General features: G+C 37.0%; 1 protein-coding gene across 1 annotated transcript in view; it reads left to right on the top strand.

The window, feature by feature from the left end:
- TRPM6 (transient receptor potential cation channel subfamily M member 6) overlaps positions 1-22,083 on the top strand; it is a 147,950-nt gene that overhangs the window by 57,783 nt on the left and 68,084 nt on the right. Inside the window, exons 12-20 of the mRNA XM_047769235.1 lie at positions 2,174-2,246; positions 2,883-2,983; positions 5,573-5,707; positions 6,759-6,812; positions 9,801-9,941; positions 12,054-12,188; positions 14,518-14,798; positions 16,134-16,362; positions 21,299-21,451. Coding sequence (XP_047625191.1) covers positions 2,174-2,246; positions 2,883-2,983; positions 5,573-5,707; positions 6,759-6,812; positions 9,801-9,941; positions 12,054-12,188; positions 14,518-14,798; positions 16,134-16,362; positions 21,299-21,451 — 1,302 coding nt within the window. The remainder of the gene's footprint in view (positions 1-2,173; positions 2,247-2,882; positions 2,984-5,572; positions 5,708-6,758; positions 6,813-9,800; positions 9,942-12,053; positions 12,189-14,517; positions 14,799-16,133; positions 16,363-21,298; positions 21,452-22,083) is intronic.

Below are 22,083 nucleotides of genomic sequence, written 5' to 3'. Positions count from 1 at the left end.
ACTATATATAACTCCACAGAACTTGACCCTGGAAGTTGATGAAACTTGGCTTCTTGTTCCTTCCTCCTCACCCCCACCCCACCCCCCTCCTCCCACCATTCTTCAAATTCCTGGTACCTGGGCGAAAGCACTTAGATAATATAACAATATTACAGAAAAGTGATCAAATTGAGTGAAAATGACACATAAATATTTTAGGAGGGAAAAGGAACAGTTCCATGTCTCACATAGTCTGTGGGCTTAGATGAACATATCAGAGTAACTTCAGTATATCCTGCAGGGGGTCACTGGAGATGTAGTGGATCGTGGAAATGTGAGAATATACTCTCAGAAGAAGGAAGCCACAGACTATGGGCTAGGAATATGATACAGATTCAAGAAAAGATTTTAGTGTTTTAGGGTACTTTGGTCAAAATTTTTTGTCACTGACTTGGATGATATATATATAACTTAGCTGACAGTTATAGTAAATATGCAAGCATGTTATGATTCATAGTGATTTTCCCAGATCATACAAGATTTTGGTAATTCTAATGCACCTGGACTCAAAAAAAAACGGATTGAATAAGTTCAGTCTAGACTGAGCATGGCTAAAGGGATATGAAACACCCTTGGGGATTTTAGTTGACCTAATAACAAGACAAATAACAACCATGTCTACAATTAGCAATGTGCTTTCAGTGTGTATCTTTTCAACTGAAATAGCTCCATGAGTGGCAGTGATTTTTTATTTTACTTTCAGAGATTATGAAGCTAAAGCCTAGAGAATTTAAGCGATTTGGCCAGAGTTACACATTTATGAAATAGTAGAACTGAAACTTGTCCTCAACAGTTGAAATCGTGTGCACGGTTTATGTTTCCCACACTAAGTCAGTAGGTTGAGAAAAGGACATGTTAAATAGATCACCCTTATATTCGCCTCTTCCTTTCATCGAAGAGAGTGACCAAGAAGCGGTGTAATAATCAAGAGGGAGCAAGAAGAGGCAACTAAGGGTTTTCAGGTTATAGAAATTAGGTTCTCAGCTCCTACACAATTGAGGGTTGATTATATTCATGCATATGAAGGGGCTGTTAGGTCAAGGGTGTGAACTGTAGAAGCATAATTTTTCTATCCTTATGAGACTTTAGAGATTATTTAGTTCCTCTCGTCTTGTGGTTTAGGAACCTGAGATGCAGTGGCTTTAAGATATAACCAGAACTGACTAGTTAGTGGCCTCTCTGGGGCTAGAACTTTGCAATCTTGGCTCTTTTTTGTTGAACAGCTCCCTCTACCATGTAATGTATTTTCATCTGAAAAGACTGAGAAACATTCATTAATAGCAGGAGACCTTTTGTAATCATAAATAATGTCCTTATTTTTTTTTTTTTAAATCAGTTGCACTCCAGGAGGCACTGGGCACTTTGACACTGTGAGGGTGTCTGTTCCATTCATTGTACTTGTTCACTGGGTACATTGTAATTGCCTCACTTATTTTATGACAAATCCTTAAGGATTCATTTCTCATTACAAAGCAAAAGTCTTAGTTCTAAAGCTTTGTGAACAGAAGGATCTCATATCATATCCATTCAAAATAAGAAGTAGTTTTTGTTTGTTTTTTTATTTTGCTTTTTAGGGCCACACCCTCGGCATATGGAAGTTCCAAGGCTAGGGGTCAAATCAGAGCTATAGCCACTGGCCTATGCCACAGCCCCAGCAACACTACATCTGAGCTGCGTCTGCGACCTACACCACAGCTCACAACAACACCGGATCCTTAACCCACTGAGCAAGGCCAGGGATCGAACCCGAAACCTCATGGATCCTAGTCAGATTCTTTTCTGCTGTGCCATAACAGGAACTCCAGGAATAGTTTTCTTTACATGAGAAATTAACACTGAGTTTCTTTTCATTATAGCATGTGAATAGTAAGTCAATATAGTAATATTCTTTCACATATGTTTTCTCTAGGATACCTAAAATTTTTCTTTTTTTTTTTGTTCCTGCATGTATATAATTTTTCATTACTCTACTTAAAAGTTTTTTCTCTTTTATTAGTAAAAACATTTCTAGCTTTATAATTTTGACATTGACGAAGAATTTTTTCCTTGATTTATTAGCTCAAGAGTATTTACTTTTGAAAGCATTTCTTTGCCAGTTTCCAAAATGTATGAATTTGTTTTTCATCTGTTTTAGATTATCATATTTGATGCTGATTCTGAGGAGTCACAGGACCTCGATTTAGCAATCCTAACAGCTCTGCTAAAGTGTGAGTGTCTAAATAAGGTTACAGTTTTTCCTCTTTTTCTCTACATTCCATGGCACTTTGTGCTTTTTATGTTGATTTTTTTTTAAATTTTCCCACTGTACAGCAAGGGGGTCAGGTTATCCTTACATGTATACATTACAATTACATTTTTCCCCCAGCCTTTCTTCTGTTGCAACATGAGTCTCTAGACAAAGTTCTCAATGCTATTCAGCAGGATCTCCTTGTAAATCTATTCTAAGTTGTGTCTGATAAGCCCAAGCTCCCGATCCCTCCCACTCCCTCCCCCTTCCATCAGGCAGCCACAAGTCTCTTCTCCAAGTCCATGATTTTCTTTTCTGAGGAGATGTTCATTTGTGCTGGATATTAGATTCCAGTTATAAGTGATATCATATGGTATTTGTCTTTGTCTTTCTGGCTCATTTCACTCAGGATGAGATTCTCTAGCTCCATCCATGTTGCTGCAAATGGCATTATGTCATTCTTTTTTATGGCTGAGTAGTATTCCATTGTGTATATATACCACCTCTTCCGAATCCAATCATCTGTGGATGGACATTTGGGTTGTTTCCATGTCTTGACTATTGTGCATATGTTGATACTTTAAACAGAATATGTGATTGCTTTTTTCTACCCTAGGCACAAATTTATCAGCATCAGAACAATTAAATCTGGCAATGGCTTGGGACAGGATGGACATTGCCAAGAAACATATCCTAATTCATGGACAACATTGGAAGGTATAATGAAAATGAAGTTATTTGTAAGACATGTTGTGTGTTTAGTTTGTTAGGAGGGGCAAAAGATTAAATTGGAGGAAAGATAGACTGGTTTGGGGAGGGGTGAGGGTAGCGTCTCTGAGGCTGGGTGCCCAGGGATAGCGAAGATACTTATCTATTTTGCCTCCTTCAAAACAAGCTCCTTAGAAATTCTGACATTGTAGGCTTGGGCTTCACAGTAGGGTGATCTGGCTCCCATTTGTTGGGGGGCCTGGGAGGTTAGTATATTTCTGTACTTTCTCCTGTACTGGTTCAGAAAGGAATCCTCTAATCCTCTGTCTCAAAAGTTGCTGCTACTGTTAGGGAAGTTAATACGAGAAGATGCCAGGAAGGTCCCAACATTAGCCATTTATGCTGCCAGAATTCTGTGGCGTAAATTTGTTCAGCTCTGGACTTTTTACCATTTTCAGCTTTTTAGGGACTGCTAAGCCAATTACCACTTGACCACCGGCTTTCCAGCTTCTAAAATGTTTCGCTTTTGACCTCCTTGTTCTTGTGGATTCATTTCTTTTTTTTTTTTTTTAACCTATTTACTATAATTTTAGTGGAGTTTTAGGTAGGCATAAAAAGTATATGGGTGTATTTAATTTGCCATTTTACCTGGAAGTCAAGTATAGTTTAAATGGGAACATGCCAAGTTACCAAAAAAAAAAAAAAAAAAAAAAAGGAGAAACCAAGAATTTTTTTTAGAATTTTATTAAACTCAAACATTAATATGGGAAGCATCGAGATCTTTACCATAGTCAATCTTCCCATCTGATAACAGATTTATTCAAGATGTCTTTTATGCCTTCAGTTTACTTTTTGTTACATCTTTTCCTTTTTAGGGCCACACCCGAGGCATATGGAAGTTCCCTGGCGAGGGGGTGAATCAGAGCTACAGCTGCCAGTCTGCGCCACAACCACAGCAACAAGGGATCAAAGCCACATCTGCAAACCACACCACAGCTCAAGGCAATGCTGGATCCTTAACTCACTGAGCTAGGCCAGGGATTGAACCCATATCCTCATTGTTGCTAATTATATTTATTTCTGCTGCGCCACAATGGGAACGCCCTTCTTTTTGTTACATCTTTACGTTGGTCCTGGACATTTCTTTTCTTTTTTTTTTTATAATTTTTTTTTTTACTTTCCCACTGTACAGCAAGGGGGTCAGGTTATCCTTACATGTGTACATTACAATTACATTTTTCCCCCAGCCTTTCTTCTGTTGCAACATGAGTATCTAGACAAAGTTCTCAATGCTATTCAGCAGGATCTCCTTGTAAATCTATTCTAAGTTGTGTCTGATAAGCCCAAGCTCCCGATCCCTCCCACTCCCTCCCCCTACCCCTCCCATCAGGCAGCCACAAGTCTCTTCTCCAAGTCCATGATTTTCTTTTCTGAGGAGATGTTCATTTGTGCTGGATACTAGATTCCAGTTATAAGTGATATCATATGGTATTTGTCTTTGTCTTTCTGGCTCATTTCACTCAGGATGAGATTCTCTAGCTCCATCCATGTTGCTGCAAATGGCATTATGCCATTCTTTTTTATGGCTGAGTAGTATTCCATTGTGTATATATACCACCTCTTCCAAATCCAATCATCTGTGGATGGACATTTGGGTTGTTTCCATGTCCTGGCTATTGTGAATAGTGCTGCAATGAACATGCGGGTGCACGTGTCTCTTTTAAGTAGAGTTTTGTCTGGATAGATGCCCAAGAGTGGGATTGCGGGGTCATATGGAAGTTCTATGTATAGATTTCTAAGGTATCTCCAAACTGTTCTCCATAGTGGCTGTACCAGTTGACATTCCCACCAACAGTGCAGGAGGGTTCCCTTTTCTCCACAGCCCCTCCAGCACTTGTTATTTGTGGATTTCTTAATGATGGCCATTCTGACTGGTGTGAGGTGATATCTCATGGTAGTTTTGATTTGCATTTCTCTTATAATCAGCGATGTTGAGCATTTTTTCATGTGTTTGTTGGCCGTCTGTATATCTTCTTTGGAGAAATGTCTCTTCAGGTCTTTTGCCCATTTTTCCATTGATTGATTGGCTTTTTTGCTGCTGGGTTGTATAAGTTGTTTATATATTCTAGAGATTAAGTCCTTGTCAGTTGCATTATTTGAAACTGTTTTTTCCTATTCTGTAAGTTGTCTTTTTGTTTTCTTTTTGGTTTCCTTTGCTGTGCAAAAGCTTTTCAGTTTGATGAGGTCCCATGGGTTTATTTTTGCTCTAATTTCTATTGCTTTGGGAGACTGACCTGAGAAAATATTCATGATGTTGATGTCAGAGTGTTTTGCTATGTTTTCTTCTAGGAGTTTGATGGTGTCCTGTTGTATATTTAAGTCTTTCAGCCATTTTGAGTTTATTTTTGTGCATGGTGTGAGGGTGTGTTCAAGTTTCATTGCTTTGCATGCAGCTGTCCAAGTCCTGGACATTTCTCAGTGAGATTGTATTTTATGGTTATTTTATCTGTATAGTTTTGAGTTCAAATACATGTAATTCTTTAGTTATTTCTACTTTCTCAGTTGTCTCTCTGTTTCATTAATTTCTGCCCTCTGAAGCCTGGCTCACTGGAACAAGCAATGTTAGATGCTTTAGTGATGGATCGGGTGGATTTTGTGAAGCTCTTAATAGAATATGGAGTGAACCTCCATCGCTTTCTTACCATCTCCCGACTGGAAGAGCTCTATAATACAGTGAGTACTGAAACATTCCATCAGTTACCACCTTAAGCTTTCTTTATTAATTAGCTTATCATTTAGCTTAAGCTATATCTTGAATATTCAAGTCTCCTTAAATATTCAGGTATAAAGATAGCTTATAGAGAGACAGCCTTTTCAACCATAGTAGAAACATTCCTACTAAATCTATTTTATCCTATGGTCATTTTTGTGTTTTCCACTTTAATTAAGTATACAGAATAGAAGCATGAAGTAATTTAATAAAATGGGTAGTAATACCATAGTTTAAGCCAGGGATGTAAATGAGAACAATTGCTTTATTGAGCAATTAGAAGCATCTCAACCTAAGGCCATGGTTAAAATTCCATTCGTGCAGCTTTCCCATGACAACCCTTTATTGAAACTAGACTTGCTTACTCATTGTAAAAACACCAGTTGCTGAAACCATGCACCTCTCTGAAGATATGCGTCCTTGCCGTTGAATCTTACCCTTTCTTCAAAGCCCTATTCAAGTCCTGTCTTCTCGATTACTCCGGAACAGTCATCTGCTCCTATAATACACATTATTCACCATTCTTTTTAGTATATACCTATTTATATTGTTGGTTATTTTTGGTGTAAAAGGGTCCTCACTCTCTCTTACGAGATTGTAAAAGCTCTATGAAGAAAGTATTTATATTCTTCATTGAATCCCTCTGTAGCTTGTATGAACAGGGTGAGTGTTCAATAAATATTTGTTAATGGAATGTAATTGTGTGATTTATATATAATAAAGGATGGTTATAGATTTGTTAAAATTTATTCCTGCCTCTTGCTATGTAAAGTTAATTAAAGCCTTACTACCTAGATAGATATGTCTTGCATTGAAAAATATCTTCATCTAATTATATCGTCTCTTGGGAAGGAACTTGCTTAGAATTAATTTGGCTTAAGCTTCATTACTGAAGTTGAAGAAAATTTTCAGTGTTCTGGATTATGAAGCATTCTGAAATAAAGTGTGTTTTTCCTCCCTAACACATGGTAATTAAAAGGTAATTAAAATTCTTATTCTTGTTCTTCATTATAGAAACAAGGACCAACTAATATGCTCTTGCATCATCTTGTCCGAGATGTAAAACAGGTAACCTACTTATGAAGGTGTTAAAATTCTTGTATTGTCTTAGCTTTGTGGTGAAGTGTTAGCAGTTTTTTCTTTGTAGTATGAGAATTGAATTAGCTAGCAAGTTACCTGCACTCCTCACCCATGACTCTGAATAATTTCATCACTAAACCACGCTCATATTTTTCCTTCTTTTTACTATTATTATTTATTATTTTTTTTAATAATTTACTTTTTCTCCCACTGTACAGCAAGGGGATCAAGTTATCCTTACATGTATACCATCTTTTCTTTCCCCCACCCTTTGTTCTGTTGCAATATTAGTATCTAGACGTAGTTCTCAATGCTACTCAGCAGGATCTCCTTGTAAATCTATTCCAAGTTGTGTCTGATAAGCCCAAGCTCCCAATCCCTCCCACTCCCTCCCCCTCCCATCAGGCAGCCACAAGTCTATTTTCCAAGTCCATGATTTTCTTTTCTGTGGAGATGTTTATTTGTGCTGGATATTAGATTCCAGTTATAAGTGATATCATATGGTATTTGTCTTTGTCTTTCTGGCTCATTTCACTCAGGATGAGATTCTCTAGTTCCATCCATGTTGCTGCAAATGGCATTATGTCATTCTTTTTTATGGCTGAGTAATATTCCATTGTGTATATATACCACCTCTTCCGAATCCAATCCTCTGTGGATGGACATTTGGGTTGCTTCCATGTCCTTCTTATTTGCTTTGTATTTTTAAAGATTTGACCTACCAAGTAAGGGGCATTAACCAATAATTATTTTCTCTTATAAAAGATATACTGGAGACATAGAAACTTCCAAGGAGAATTTTAGCTCAACATGATACAATAGTATTGTCAATGATGATAATAATACCTGCTGAAAATAGAGAAACTTCCTGGTTCTCTTGTCTTTATTGAAGGATTTTATGTGATTTCCTTTGTTTTTGTTATTGGTCTAGCTCTGAGTGGTCACTTGGGCACTCTCATTTCTGTGAATCTAAGCACTGTTCTAGGGAGCCAGGGTGGATCCCTCTGCTCTGTATCTTTGCTTGTATTTTGTTCATGGTGTTCTCATTGAACTTCTAGTTAAATCAGACCTAAAATCATCTATCCCCATTAGTTACCAAAACTTTGCAACTCTGACAGACTTTTAGGCCTTAATTCCTTCTCTTTTTTATTTTTTTCCTTCTCTTTTAATTAACAAGAAACTTCTCTTAATTACACCTGCTGAAAACTGGGAGTATTGTTTTTTTTGTCATTGTGATTAAGATCCATCTGCAGCACATTTTAAAAAATTCTTCTGTCATTTTTTTTGAAGTCTAGTATCTTTTTTGATGTTTAATTTTTATACTTTTTTGAATTTTAAAAATTTATTTATTTTAAGTCTGGTATCTTGATGGAGAAATTGTGGCCTTTCTGATGACTAAGTGGAAGAGCCAAGGTGAAAGGATTGTGGAGGAAGACATTTAGTTGGCAAATTAGTCATAAACAAAACTGCACATGCTGATGTAAAATGAGTTTGCATTGACTGAAGCTAAGTGAAAATGATTTTCCTTAGATTATTTCCTTCAACTCTCATTCTATCACAGTAAACTGAAGAAAAAGGAATGAAATAGTTAAATATGCTTTTAGCTAGCAGCAAATAAGAACATTATTTGTGTTTCTTGAAAAAAGTAAATTGTGAATGTGAAAAAGAAATTATTTACATTTATTTATATGTGTAACCATCTTTCTTTTTTTCATATTTTCAGGTTTTATTGAAGCATAGTTGATTTATAATGTTTGATAATTTCTACTGTACAGCAAAGTGATTCAGTTATACATACATCCATTCTCTTTTAGATTCTTTTCTCAAATATATTATCACAGAATATTGCATAGAGTTCTCTGTGCTGTATTTATATATGTAAATGTCTTTCTTGTTCAAAGCTTTGTGAACATTATTCACAATCTGTTCATGTTATTTTGCTTTGTTTTATGTTATTTTATTTTATTTTACTTTTTTAGAGTCACATCTGCAGCATATGGAAGCTCCAATCTAGGGGTTGAATGAGAGCTACAGCTGCAGGCCTACACTACATCAGCCATAGCAATAGGGGATCCAGGGTGTGTCTGCGACCTACACTGAAGCCCATGGGCAATGCCAGACCCTTAACACACTGATTGAGGCCAGGGATAAAACTTGCATCCTCATGAATCCTAGTCAGTTTTGTTATAGCTGAACCATGACAGGAACTCTGGAGATAATTTTCATTTAGACTCAGACCTGTGTACTGTGTACATAATCTGCTGCTCATGCTTCCTACCAACCATAAAATTTGGTCATGGTTTGAGAGCTCATTTTGTTCTGCCGTTTCACTTTCCTTATTTCTATTTGTTTTACTTCCTTCATATTCTTATTTTGTGTATGATGTAGTACAAAGTGTTACAGCCATTTCAACAGAGAGAGGGGCTGAAGATTTAACTTAATGTTAATTTTGGATCCTCCATTATACCTCCAGTGATTATACTTTTGTTGTAGCAGTTCTATCATTTCCAGTTAAAAACAATCTTTTTTTTTTTTGGCCCACTCTAGGTTTGTGGAAGTTCCCAGGCCAGAGATCAAACCCACACCACAGCAGCAACCCAAGCAGTGACAACGCTGGATCCTTAACCCACTGCACCACAAGGGAACTCCTAAAAACAATCTTTTATATTCTCTTTAAATAGTATTCTAAAGTGTATGTTTTCATGAGAGAGAGAGAGAAATTAAAAGAGAGTGAATGAGCTCTTTTAAGCAGACATTCCATGTCTATGACACTAAAAACATATCAAGGCTAAGTATTTTTTTTCCTGTCTGAACAAGCAAGTTGTATCAACAGCTGGCCATATTTGTCGATTACTTTGTAAAGATGATTGAAGGGCGTGTCTCCCTCATTGCAGTTGATTTGGTTATGTTCTAGTGACATGGCAAAAAAGAACAAGAGAACTAACAGTTATAATTTATTACATGTTTTTGTTTCAGCATACCCTTCTCCCAGTCTACAGAATAACATTGATTGACATTGGACTGGTAATAGAATACCTCATTGGTGGAGCATATCGCAGTAGCTACACTAGGAAAAAATTCAGAGCCCTGTACAACAACCTCTACAGAAAACATAAGGTAATGTAATTGGAAAGTACCCTAGTAAAATTAAGGATTACTAAGAATTATACTTTAAGAAATTTGGCTTGGAAGATTAGATGGGAAGAGTGTCCAACATGGACATTCTATTTATTGGCATTTATTGAATATCTGGTACATGGAAATTACTGTGCTAGATGCTGGCATGCTGGCCTGAGATGGACATAAATGTTGGGAGTTTAGAAACTCTTAGAGGAAACAGATTTATGAATAACTAGTCACAATACAAAACAGGATATAAAATGTGCCATATTGATATAGAAGTATGTGGTGAGAAAGTTTATAGAGAGAAATGATCAGTTCTTTTTCTTTTGAAAATACAGAAGTGAAAAGCTTAATGGGGTTAGATCTATAAACTCATAATAGCTTGTAGCCTGGAGATGACACACTTGGAACAATTGTGTAGGGGTCATATTGGAAGATGCATGCAGAAGTACCATGTAAAAATACATATTTCACATGTATTATTTTCCATAATAGTTTTGAAAGTCTAGTGATGTAAAATTAGAGTTGCTGTTTCGTCACTTAGCAGAGAAAACATTTCTTGTTTCTAAAATTACCATTAGCAATCAGCAAACTGAAGAGCCTGTTTCTTATCAGGAGATAAGGGAAATGTTAGAAAAGGTAGTTGGCATTTTTGGTTGAGAGGAGAGCGGGAACACAGGCACAGTACTGGGGACATCAGGGTGCGGTGTTACAGCGACAAGGGACAAGGAGTTCCTGAAGGTTGTGAGGGATGACACTGGAACAATACTTTGGGATAAGATCACATGAAAAGTCTGGAATAACAGGCTACTTTTGACTCTCATTTGTAAAGAATGAGGTGAAATGAAAACCCAGCATAGCTTTAGGAGATGAGAAAAACAGAATGAAACCCCACTCTCAGAGAGAAAATGTTCTTCATTATAGGGTTGACTTGAGGTATCAGCTCCTTCATGTAAACAAAATTGGCCTTACTGCGAGGTTACCAGTGGCAGGTTTAGGACTTGGCTGTGGCCTCGATGCAGTCCAGTGGGGAGCACCCTAGGCCAGTTCCCCTGTTACCCTCTCTAGAAATGGGTACGAAATTCCCTATTTCTCTTGATTCTTTTCTAGTGAAGAAATACAGAGTTTATTGTGTTTGGTAATAAATTAGATAGCAACAGTTAGGAATATGTGGTTTGGAGTCAGAAAGATTTGGACTGACTCTTACTTCTGATCATCAGTGGCTGTGTGAAAAACGTAACCTCTCTGTATCAGTTTCATCATCTATAAAATGGGAATAATATTATAATACCCCTTTTATAAATTTATCACAAGGGTTAAATAAAATAATACCTGGAAAATAATACCATATTCCTGGTATTAAATGGTACAGAGTTACTTAATAGTAATAGTCATTATGATTATTACAAGTGATGCTATGAGTTGTGTTTCACATAATAATGATAATTTGAGTATTATCTTTAAAAATCTGGATCATATCACTTCTATGTCTAATTTATATCTGTAAAACAAACTGTAAATAAACAAAGTAATTCAAAGCCTACGGTTTATATCATGTATTTTTATGTCAGTCCCTTTAAGAATGCTTTCTTTTGTTTTTGTTTGTCATTGATGAAAGGTTCATGCTGACAAGCAATTAATTACATTGTTATCGGGCCAAGCCCCTGGAATTCCAGTAGTGATATATAACACCCGGAGAAATTCCATAACTTTCTAACTTAAGCTTAACCTTGGAACCGTGAATGGGAAACTTTTCTTATCAGAACTGTGCATCTTTATTGCCTGTTCTGAACTTGTTCCAGATATAGAACATCTATCGATTCTAATGGAATTTCCACATAGAAAAGGAATGCAGATATATAATAGGAAACAAAAGAACATGTTCTTTAAGATGCTAGAAAATAAATGTGTTTAGTAAGAAGGAGAATCATGAGAGGCCCCTGTTGGATAAGTAATTACGAATCACTGATGAGAGACAGAACCATTGGATACTTGGTAGGCTACAATACTGTATTTACTTGTATTGTTGTCTAGAAATACAGTGCTGATTGTTACCACTATAATCATCTTTTTCCCTTTTTATTTCAAAAATGAAATAAATGTCAGCAAGTGACCACTTTTGCTCAAAGCCTTTCCCAGCCGCCTCTTCACCGGAGACACCGCTCAGGAAATAGAAATGAATCTACAGAAAGCACACTGCATTCCCAGTTCATTAGAACTGCCCAGCCTTACAAAGTCAAGGTACTACTTTTTATTTATTTATTTATTTATTTATTTATTTATTTATTTATTTATTTATTTATTTATTTATGTCTTTTCTAGGGCCACACCCTCGGCCTGTGGAGGTTCCCAGGCTATTGGTCTAATCGGAGCTGTTGTTGCCGGCCTAAGCCACAGCCACAGCAATGTGGGATCTGAGTCGTGTCTGTGACCTACACCATAGCTCACGGCAATGCCAGATCCTTAACCCACTGAGCAAGGCCAGGGATCAAACCCGCAACCTCATGGTTCCTAGTCGGATTCATTAACCCCTGAGCCACGATGGGAACTCCACCACTTTATTTTTAGATTTGAAAATAAAATTGTTCTTGTAGATTGAGATCTTTGCATCATTTAAAGTTTGAGAGTGGGGGACACAAAGAGAGGGACCATTTATAAGTACCATAAATGGAAGGTGTATGTTTGTTCTCTAGCAGTGGTGATGTACAAACGCCTAGGACAGGCAACTAAATGATTGCTGGGGCTGGCACTACAGGCTTTCTTCCTTGTTCCCACTTCTGCTATGTTCAGATGATCATTCAGGAAGGCTCCATGGGGTGGTACTAAATGGAACCATTAGCCCAACATTGCACCCTCATCCCTCTTTCCCCAATGCTATTTGGAGGTGACTGTTTCTTTGTTTTTTCCATCTTCTTTTTTTTTTAAATTTGTTTTAAAAGCTTTATTGTAGTTGATTTTCAGTGTTGTGATAATTTCTGCTACACAACAAAGTGATTCAGTTATACATGTACACACATTCATTCTCTTTCAGATTCTTTTCCCACATGTATTAGCACCGAATATTGGGTAGAGTTCCTTGTGTTATACAGCGGGTTCCCCTTGGCCAGTCATTCCACATAACTCAGTGTGCATATGCCAATCCCAAACCCCCAGTCCATGCCTTCCTTCTACCCACATGTCCCCTTTGGTAGCCATAAGTTTTTCAAAGTCTGTGAATCTGTTTCTGTTCTGGAAATAAGTTCATTTGTATACTTTTTTTTTAGCTTCCACATGTAATTGATATCATATGATGTTTGTCTTTCATTGTCTAAATTCACTTATCATTAGTATGATAATTTATAAGTCTATCCATGTTGCTGCGTATGGCATGATTTCATTCTTTTTTTATGGCTGAGCAATATTCCATTGTATATATGTACCACATCTTCTTTATCCATTCCTTGGAATCTTCTTTTTTTCTTCTTTGAGGCTTTTTTGAAACCAATTGCAGCCCAATTACAGTATGATAATTATAGCATGTGTGTGTGTGTGTGTGTACTTATGTGTGTGTGTTTGTGTGAATGAGCAGTGTTATGTCCCCCTCCCTGTACTACCTCAATCCCACTTTCCTTTGGGGAATGAATGCTTTTGTTCAAGAGTTTCCATACAGATTGTTCCTATGTTGGCTGAAATAGGTTTGCTTTTCATAGCTCTTAGAATGAAAAGATACTTCATAAAACTACCCTTGGTCCTCATCAATGACATGAATTCCCTTTATTTATAGAAGTAAAAGAAGCTTATTACAATTTTTGCTATGTTACCCTTTAATTAAAAAGAATAATTTTTAAATCTTATTATTTGCCAGACATTATTTTGGATATTTAGTTGAATTTGAGCTGCAGGTGGGTTGGAGAAGATATAATGATGATTGAGAAATGGCCCCACCCTCCCAAAGTAATAACCACAGTGCAGTATGATGAGCATGGAAATAGAGACACCTACAGAATGATACAGGAGACTCTGGGGAGTTAGAGAATGAGTTTTGAGATGAGTGTTGAAGGGTGGGTTTACCAGGTAGAGAATAGTATTTCATCATTATCTATTATCATCACTAGAGGAATAGAGTCAGAATAAAGGAAAGCAAAATTAAAACCAGTCTATTTAGATGAATGTTGGCAATACTAGTGACTCTTTTTTTCTAAGAGAAAAATAATGAATCGATATGTAAGATGAGGCTAGAGGTTTTGAATTGTTCCCATTTATCCAGTATGTTTTTTTCAGCCCATTTCCATGAAAAATTGAAAATTGTCGTATAGTTAGTGGCTGTATTCCAAAGGTATGGTGTTTTAACTTGGGCTAAGTGAACTTAAGGCATCTCAGCCTAGAGATCCTGGAACTATTGGATACAAAAAGAAGATTAATAAAAGGGCAAAATTTTGGTTTCTGGTTTATAAAGTTCTATATTATGTCCATCTCTTTTCAGTGATTTAAAAATATTTCTAAATATTTTTCATCAGATAGATGTGTTTCATCAGATAGACATCCTGCATCTGATTATTGGGAAACCTATTCCTTTTTTATATTCTGACAGGAAAAGTCTGTAGCCCTTCATAAGTCAAAGAAGAAGTCAAAAGAAGAACAAAATATATCGGATGACTCTGAGTCTACTGGCTTTATTTATCCTTACAATGACCTGCTGGTGTGGGCTGTGCTCATGAAAAGGCAGAAGATGGCCATGTTCTTCTGGCAGCACGGAGAGGAGGCCACGGTCAAGGCAGTGATTGCTTGTATACTCTACCGAGCAATGGCCCGCGAAGCCAAGGAGAGCAACATGGTGGATGATGCCTCAGAAGAGCTGAAAAATTACTCAAAGTAGGAGTTTTCTGTTCACTTGATATTAAACATCAACAGTTCTTAGAATGGTTAGACACATTTATCTCCCTCACCTTAGAACTTGTCAGATAAGTAGACTTGGAACCATGTATTTCATAGACTCTTTCATAAATTAAAGTCTTGATGTATTTTAAGGAATAAGGGGAAGAGAAGTGGGCTTCAAGTCAGGAGTCTTGGGTTCTAGTCCTAGTTCAGCTTCTCGCTAATTGTCAAGTCACTTGACCAGATTTCAGAACTTTCTTAACTGTAAAATGTCCAAGGAGTGATTTTGAAAGTCCCTGCTAGCTCTCAAACTCTTTGATACCATTATATCAATACTTGTTGTTGGAGTTCCCGTCATGGCTCAGTGGTTAACAAACCTGACTAATATCCAGGAGGATGCAGGTTGGATACCTGGCCTTGCTCAGTGGGTTAAGATCCAGTGTTGGCTGTGAACTGTGGTGTAGGTTGCAGACACAGCTCAGATCCTGCATTGCTGTGGCTGTGGTGTAGGCCAATGGCTGCAGCTGCGATTCGATCCCTGGCCTGGGAAACTCCATATGCCCTGAATGCGGCCCTAAAAAAAAATATATATATATATATATATTGTTTACTTTAAGTACCTCTCAGGCAGGAAAACAAATAAATATATTATGTATTAAATTACCAGAGAGTGATAGTGGAATATAGAAAAGTTAGACATGTTTGACTTTCTGATTAAAGCATTATAGAAGTAGGGAAGGAAGGGAAGCTAGAATTAATAGAAACTTATTTATAATTTTGATCAAAAAAATTCCAGAGAATGACAGTATCTACTTTTTAGAGAAACAGCCTTCCAGAAAATCACCTGGGAGTGTTTCCACAGCTAGCTTCTTACTTAAGTCATCTGTATATTTTGTAAAATCTTTTTAAACAGGCGAGGGTTGAGGGGGTAGGAGGAGTTTCCACAGCTTTTCCTTGAATGGTTATATGTTTTTAAATAGTCTTTTCTGTCAAAAAATTCTTTATTTGGTCTTATTAGGAAGCCCCAAACCAAATCATGTATAGCTTGTCTTGTGTGGGGTCACTTCTCCCCATAAATATCTCATGCACTCCTGGTGTAAACCAAATTCTCTATGCTTCTGTGGAAACCCTCTCCAACTCTTGCTCCAGGAAAGGGAGAACAATCCATTTCCTAAGTAGCAATCTCTCTAAAATAATTTCTGCAAACTGAGATTAAGTTACTGTTCCTTCTTTTGTGTTGGTCTTTTCTGAGTCTCATATTTAATCTTTTTGAAGGTTTTATAGGGCTCTCGCCTGCATTTATTTTCGCCACTCACTACCGTGTCATTGCAGACAGTTTGGCCAGCTTGCCCTGGACGTGTTGGAGAAGGCGTTCAAACAGAATGAAAGAATGGCCATGAAGCTGTTGACCTATGAACTCAAGAACTGGAGCAATGCTACCTGTTTGAAACTGGCTGTTTCTGGAGGATTGAGGCCCTTTGTTTCACATACTTGTACCCAAATGCTACTGACGGATATGTGGATGGGGCGTCTGAAAATGAGGAAAAATTCTTGGTTAAAGGTATATTTATTTGCTTTATAGAGTTGAATGTTAGTTTAGTCTGAAGGTCAGTATTCTTTTTTATTTTTAGAAGATGATGAAAACAGTTTTATTATTAAGTAAGTTTTAAACCATAAAGTTCATACTTCAACAGAGTTCATCCTTTTATATAGCCAGCAGATAACCCATTGACATACATGTTTTTAAGATAAGCAATAACGAGTTCTCAAGTAAGAGGACTTGACATCATAATTTGTCACACATAGTTTTTTATTTCTTTTTAATTCAGTGAATTTTACTACGTTCATATTTGTACAGTGATCATCACAACCCAGTTTTATATCATTTCCATCCCAACCCCCAGCCCATCCCTCCCACCTCCAAACCTGTCTTCTTTGGAAACCAAAAGTTTTTCAAAGTCTGTGAGTCAGTATCTGTTCTGCAAAAAAAGTTCATTGTAATCCTTTTTTTAGATCCCACATGTAAGTGATACCATGTGACATTAGTGCTCACTGTCTGACTAACCTCACTTAGCGTGATAATTTCTAGGTCCACCCAGGTTGCTGCAAATGCCATTATTTCTTTCCTTTGTATAACTGAGTAATAGTCCATTGTGTATATGAACCACATCTTATATATCCACCCTTCTGTTGATGTATATTTAGGTTGCTTCCATGTCTTGGCTATTGTATATAGTGCCGAAGGTCAGGATTCTTGAGTTCATTTTTTTTCCTTATTCTAGAAGAGTACTTTCAGGAAAACCAATTAATATCTTTGATTCTCACAGAAGAGCTGATTTTCACAAGTGGAACCACTGACAACTACTTTATTTCCCACTACCAGTTTCTTTGAAAAAATAGGAATAATTGTACCACCTCTGTCAATCCCAAAGGCATACTCATGAGAAGGTGGTTAGATATTAAAAGCATATACAAACATGTGCAAGATTTCATTAATAGTAAATATCATTGCCTCTGATAATTATAACAGAAGTAAATGAGATTTTTACTGAAATTTTAGGAATATTAACTGATAATAAACTAAATAAAATCAGCAATTTCCATTTTCTGCTCATCCAGTGTAGTGTTTCAGGAAACAAATGGCTGTTTTAAAAGCTGCCTGCAAACATTTGTTCACACCACTGTCCCCAAATTTTTCTGTTCCATTGCAGGTTAGCCTCATCTTTCATCTTGCATTATCAAGAATAATTTAGTAAATTATTGAAGACATTTTTTTAAAGATAGATGAGTTTATTGAGATAAGAAATGCAGCAGAATTTAAGTTCCCATCGTGGCGCAGTGGTTAATGAATCCAGCTAGGAACCATGAGGTTGCCGGTTCCATCCCTGGCCTTGCTCAGTGGGTTAAGGATCCAGTGTTGCCATGAGCTGTGGTGTAGGTTGCAGATGCGGCTTGGATCCCACGTTGATGTGGCTCTGGCGTCGGCCGGTGGCTCCAGCTCCAATTAGACCCCTAGCCTGGGAATCTCCATATGCCGTGGGAGCGGCCCTAGAAAAGGCAAAAAGACACACACACAAAAAGAAAGAAATGCAGCAGAATGACATAAGACATTTAAATTTTGACAACAAACCTAGACCTAAAAGTCTTTAGGTTATGGTTAAGCTTAAGAATTACATATGCGGAAGTTTCCATGTGGCTCAATAGTTAATGAACCCAACTAATGTCAGTGAGGACATGGGTTTGATCCCTGGCCTCGCTCAGTGGGTTAAGGATCCAGCGTTGCTGTGAGCCTTGGTGTAGGTCGCAGATGTGGCTCAGATCCCATGTGGCTGTGGCTGTGGCAAAGCCCAGCAGCTACAGATCTGATTTTGACCCCTAGCCTGGGAGCCTCCATGTGTTGTGGGTGCGGCCCTAGAATGTTTATGAAACTGAATAAAAGAGAATAAAGCCATGAGCATTAAGAGCTACATAAGCTATATTTTACTTTTTTGCCATGGCATGCAGCAGCTTGATGTGGGATCTCAATTCCCAGACCAGGGATTGAACTCAGGCTATAGTAGTGAAAGCACCTAGTCCTAACCACTAGACCACCAGGGAAATCCCAGACTATATGTTATTTTAATTAATTAATTAATTGATTTGTTTGTTTTTATTTATTTTTAGGGCCGCACCCATATGGAAGTTCCCAGGCTGGGGGTCAAATCAGAGCCACAGCCACAACAACAGCGACAGTAACAGCAGCAGCAACATCAGATCTGAACCACATCTGCGACCTCCACCACAGCTCATGGCAATGCTGGATCCTTAACCCACTGATCTAGGGCAGGGATTGAACCTGCATCCTCATGGATACTGATCAGATTAGTTTCCACTCTGCCACAATGGGAACTCCCTATATTTTTTAATTTTATTTTTCTTAAACCTCTTAAAAGTATGATGTGTTACAAATAGAATGACTTCTAAAAATATAATTTTGGTGGGCAAACTATAGAAAACACAAAAGATATAAGGCATAAAATGTATAAAAGAGCTTGTACTTTTTTTTTTTTTTTTTGGTCTTTTTAGGGCCACACCCATGGCATATGGAGATTCCCCGGCTAGGGTCTAATTGGAGCTGTATCCGCTGGCCTACACCATGTCGACAGCAACTTGGGATCCAAGCCAAGTCTGCAACTGCACTACACCACAGCTCATGGCAGTACCCCATCCTTAACCCACTGAGCAAGGCCAGGGATTGAACCGAGTCCCCATGGATACTAGTGGGGTTCATTACCGCTGAGCCATGATAGGAATTCCCTAAAGAGCTTGTACATTTAAATTCCACTAATGAGACTGCAGAAATAAGAGAAATGTCACTAATAAATTATTTCACATAGATTCATCTTTAACAAAATATCGGGAAACAATGTTTCTAGAAGTTCTCCTTTGATCTGTTTTGGTTTCAGCCTTGGAAATGATGAAGCAGAGATGTGAATGAGTGCGCCTCAGCTACACACGTTCTGGCAGTAACTTCTTTAAATGTTCAGAGAGTGAAAAGGGGTTATAGATGGTTGGAATTTTGAGAAATAATTTTCTCCCTGGCTATGTCCTGTACATACTTCAGTTGAATAGGAATCCTTTTTACTGAGAACTTAATAACTTTTTGCTCTTCAGATGTCTTATATTAACAAAGAGACTTAAGTGAATCAAGACTAAATGTTTTGCCCCAAAACATGGTGAGTTGACAAAGAAGACTGAATTAACTATTTGAAATCTCTGAGCTACAGTAAATCATATTGCTCTCCATGCCTAGATCTTAATTCATCAGCTTATGAGTTTGGGAAACATATTTGGAAATAATTGAAAAATGTCCTTGTCAGACTAATTGCAAGTAGATGAATACTTGAGAAAGACCCTGTAGAGTTTTATGTGGAAAATGGGATAATGATGTCATTGAAAACTGTTTCACAAGCCAATTGTTCTGCATCGGTCAAGGGCAACAGGATGTGGAGCCTTTTCAGAAAGTGGGTTAGGAATTAATTAGTATATTATCATTGTGCCTGGTAACTATGATATTTCCAGACCTACAAGACTGCATGTATTTTGGATTCTCTGTCTGAAAAGAAAAACACACAAACAAACCACTCCCTATTAGAACTCCAGATAACCTTCACATGAGCTCAAGCTTTAAAACAAAACAGCAAAAGGTCATTTCGGCATGAAAAAAATGAAGGTTGACAAGGATGAGATTTCACTTTATTTAATCATGAATGGTATATAGTCAGGGTTAATCTTATTTTTGTTCAGTGAATTCCAGAATACTAGGCCTAATTTTAGCATGAAAGAGATAATATTCAGTGAGTTGATTTTCACAATGTTTAATAAATCTTTTAAACTTTACCCTGAAAGGTCATATAAGTTGAACATAAAAATTCTTTTGAATAGACCATAAATTCATGAATGAGAGCAATAGAGTGAAAAAATTATGCATGTCTAGATTTATATCTTCCTTGGGTTTTACTGGCAGAGAAAAATATATGTGTGATAGGAGATGGATCTAACAGAAAGTGACTTTTTTATATTCTTGATTTTATAATATGGATAAATTTTAATGTGTTTTATATGATAATAACTACTTAGTGGCTTTAAAGAATTATTCAAGCAATGTGTTCATTGAAAAAGAATACTTCTCACTGCCCTGCCTCTGGGCATAAATAATAACAGTGTGGTACATATTCTTTTAAACCTTCAAATGGTATATATGTATGCATATACATATATATATGTATTTAATTTTTCTTCATAAAATGGGATTACATTATGCATATTTTTCTGTAGCTTGCTCTTTTTTAGACTTAACAATATAACTTTCATTATATTCATAATTGTTTTTGTCTTTTTAATGGTTGCATAGTACAGTTGTCTGTCGCTATCCACAGGGGTTTGGTTCCAGGACCCAGAGCCCTGGAGGATACCAAAATCCATGGATGCTCAAGTCCCTTATATAAAATGATGTAGTTTGCATATAACATATACATCTAGATTATATATAATACCTAATGCCATGTAAATTCTATGTAAATAGTTGCCAGTGATTCACACATTCAAGCTTTGCTTTTTGGAACTGTCTGGAATTTGCTGTTTTTTAAAAAATATTTTTAATCTGCAGTTGGTTGAATCTGTGGATGCAAAATCCATGGATCTGAAGGGCTGACTGAATTCCACCATAGGTTGTCTCACATCAGCTGTCCCTCTACAGATGGACATTTAGGTTGATATCAGTTTTTTACTATTGCAAACAACCTTGCAATGATCATCTGTATCTACATGTGCTTGGACTCATGAGTATTTCTGGTGGAGATACTTCTAGAATTGAATTCTAGTCAGAAAGGATGTATGGAATCAGGATATCCACTGAATTGAGGATGGATATGATTTTTTTAGGTATACCCAAATCTTTATTTGGATCATTCTTGTGCCTTGCATAACCCCCTCCTTTGTTTTGTTTTCCTTTAAAGATCATCATCAGTATTCTCTTACCACCCACCATTTTGACATTGGAATTCAAAAGCAAAGCAGAGATGTCGCATGTTCCCCAGGCCCAGGACTTCCAATTTACGTGGCATAACGGTGACCAGAACGCCAGCACTACCAAAGAAAGCGCTTGTCCGGTTAGTGCAATGTCATAACGCATGAACTTTTCATGGCATTGACTGCATACAAACATACACAGACACTAAATTTATTTAAAATATTATTTAACAATCATGTGATAGTATGGTCATGTATAGCATGTGTGATAGTTACAATTAACCCTCATATATACTTGAGCAAAATATCCTATTTCTACCTTAGGGCCAAAGTCAAAGATTTATTATATCTTAATGGCTGCGTAAGTTTTCATTTTCCTTTGTAACTAGTGGAATAAAGAGACTTACTACTTCTCTAAAGCTACAGTAAGCAATGCCATGTAGCCTTAAAAAAATCTTCATTTGAAAAGATGCTGCTATGCAGTTTGTGTCGATATTCACTACTCCACACTAGAACTTCATTCATTTGTTATATCCAGTGAGTATGAATGGTTCTACTTGTGTTCCCAGATGTATATACTCTTTCATGGGTAACTTGAGCTACTTCTCTTGCAACCTGTCTTCACTGGAGAAGCTCCAATATGCTTGTCTGTGCATATAGTTTTGAATTTTATGTTTCAATTTTGCTTATAATGTTGTCATTTACTCTGAGGGATATACATATCTTTTCTGGTACTTAATTCTTCACTGAGACATCTTTTTTTTTTTTTTCA

This window comes from Phacochoerus africanus, chromosome 2 (genome assembly GCF_016906955.1).
Source record: "Phacochoerus africanus isolate WHEZ1 chromosome 2, ROS_Pafr_v1, whole genome shotgun sequence".
NCBI lineage: Eukaryota > Metazoa > Chordata > Mammalia > Artiodactyla > Suidae > Phacochoerus > Phacochoerus africanus.
Note: the sequence above shows the minus strand (reverse complement) of the source record. Positions and strands in the feature narration are given on the sequence as shown.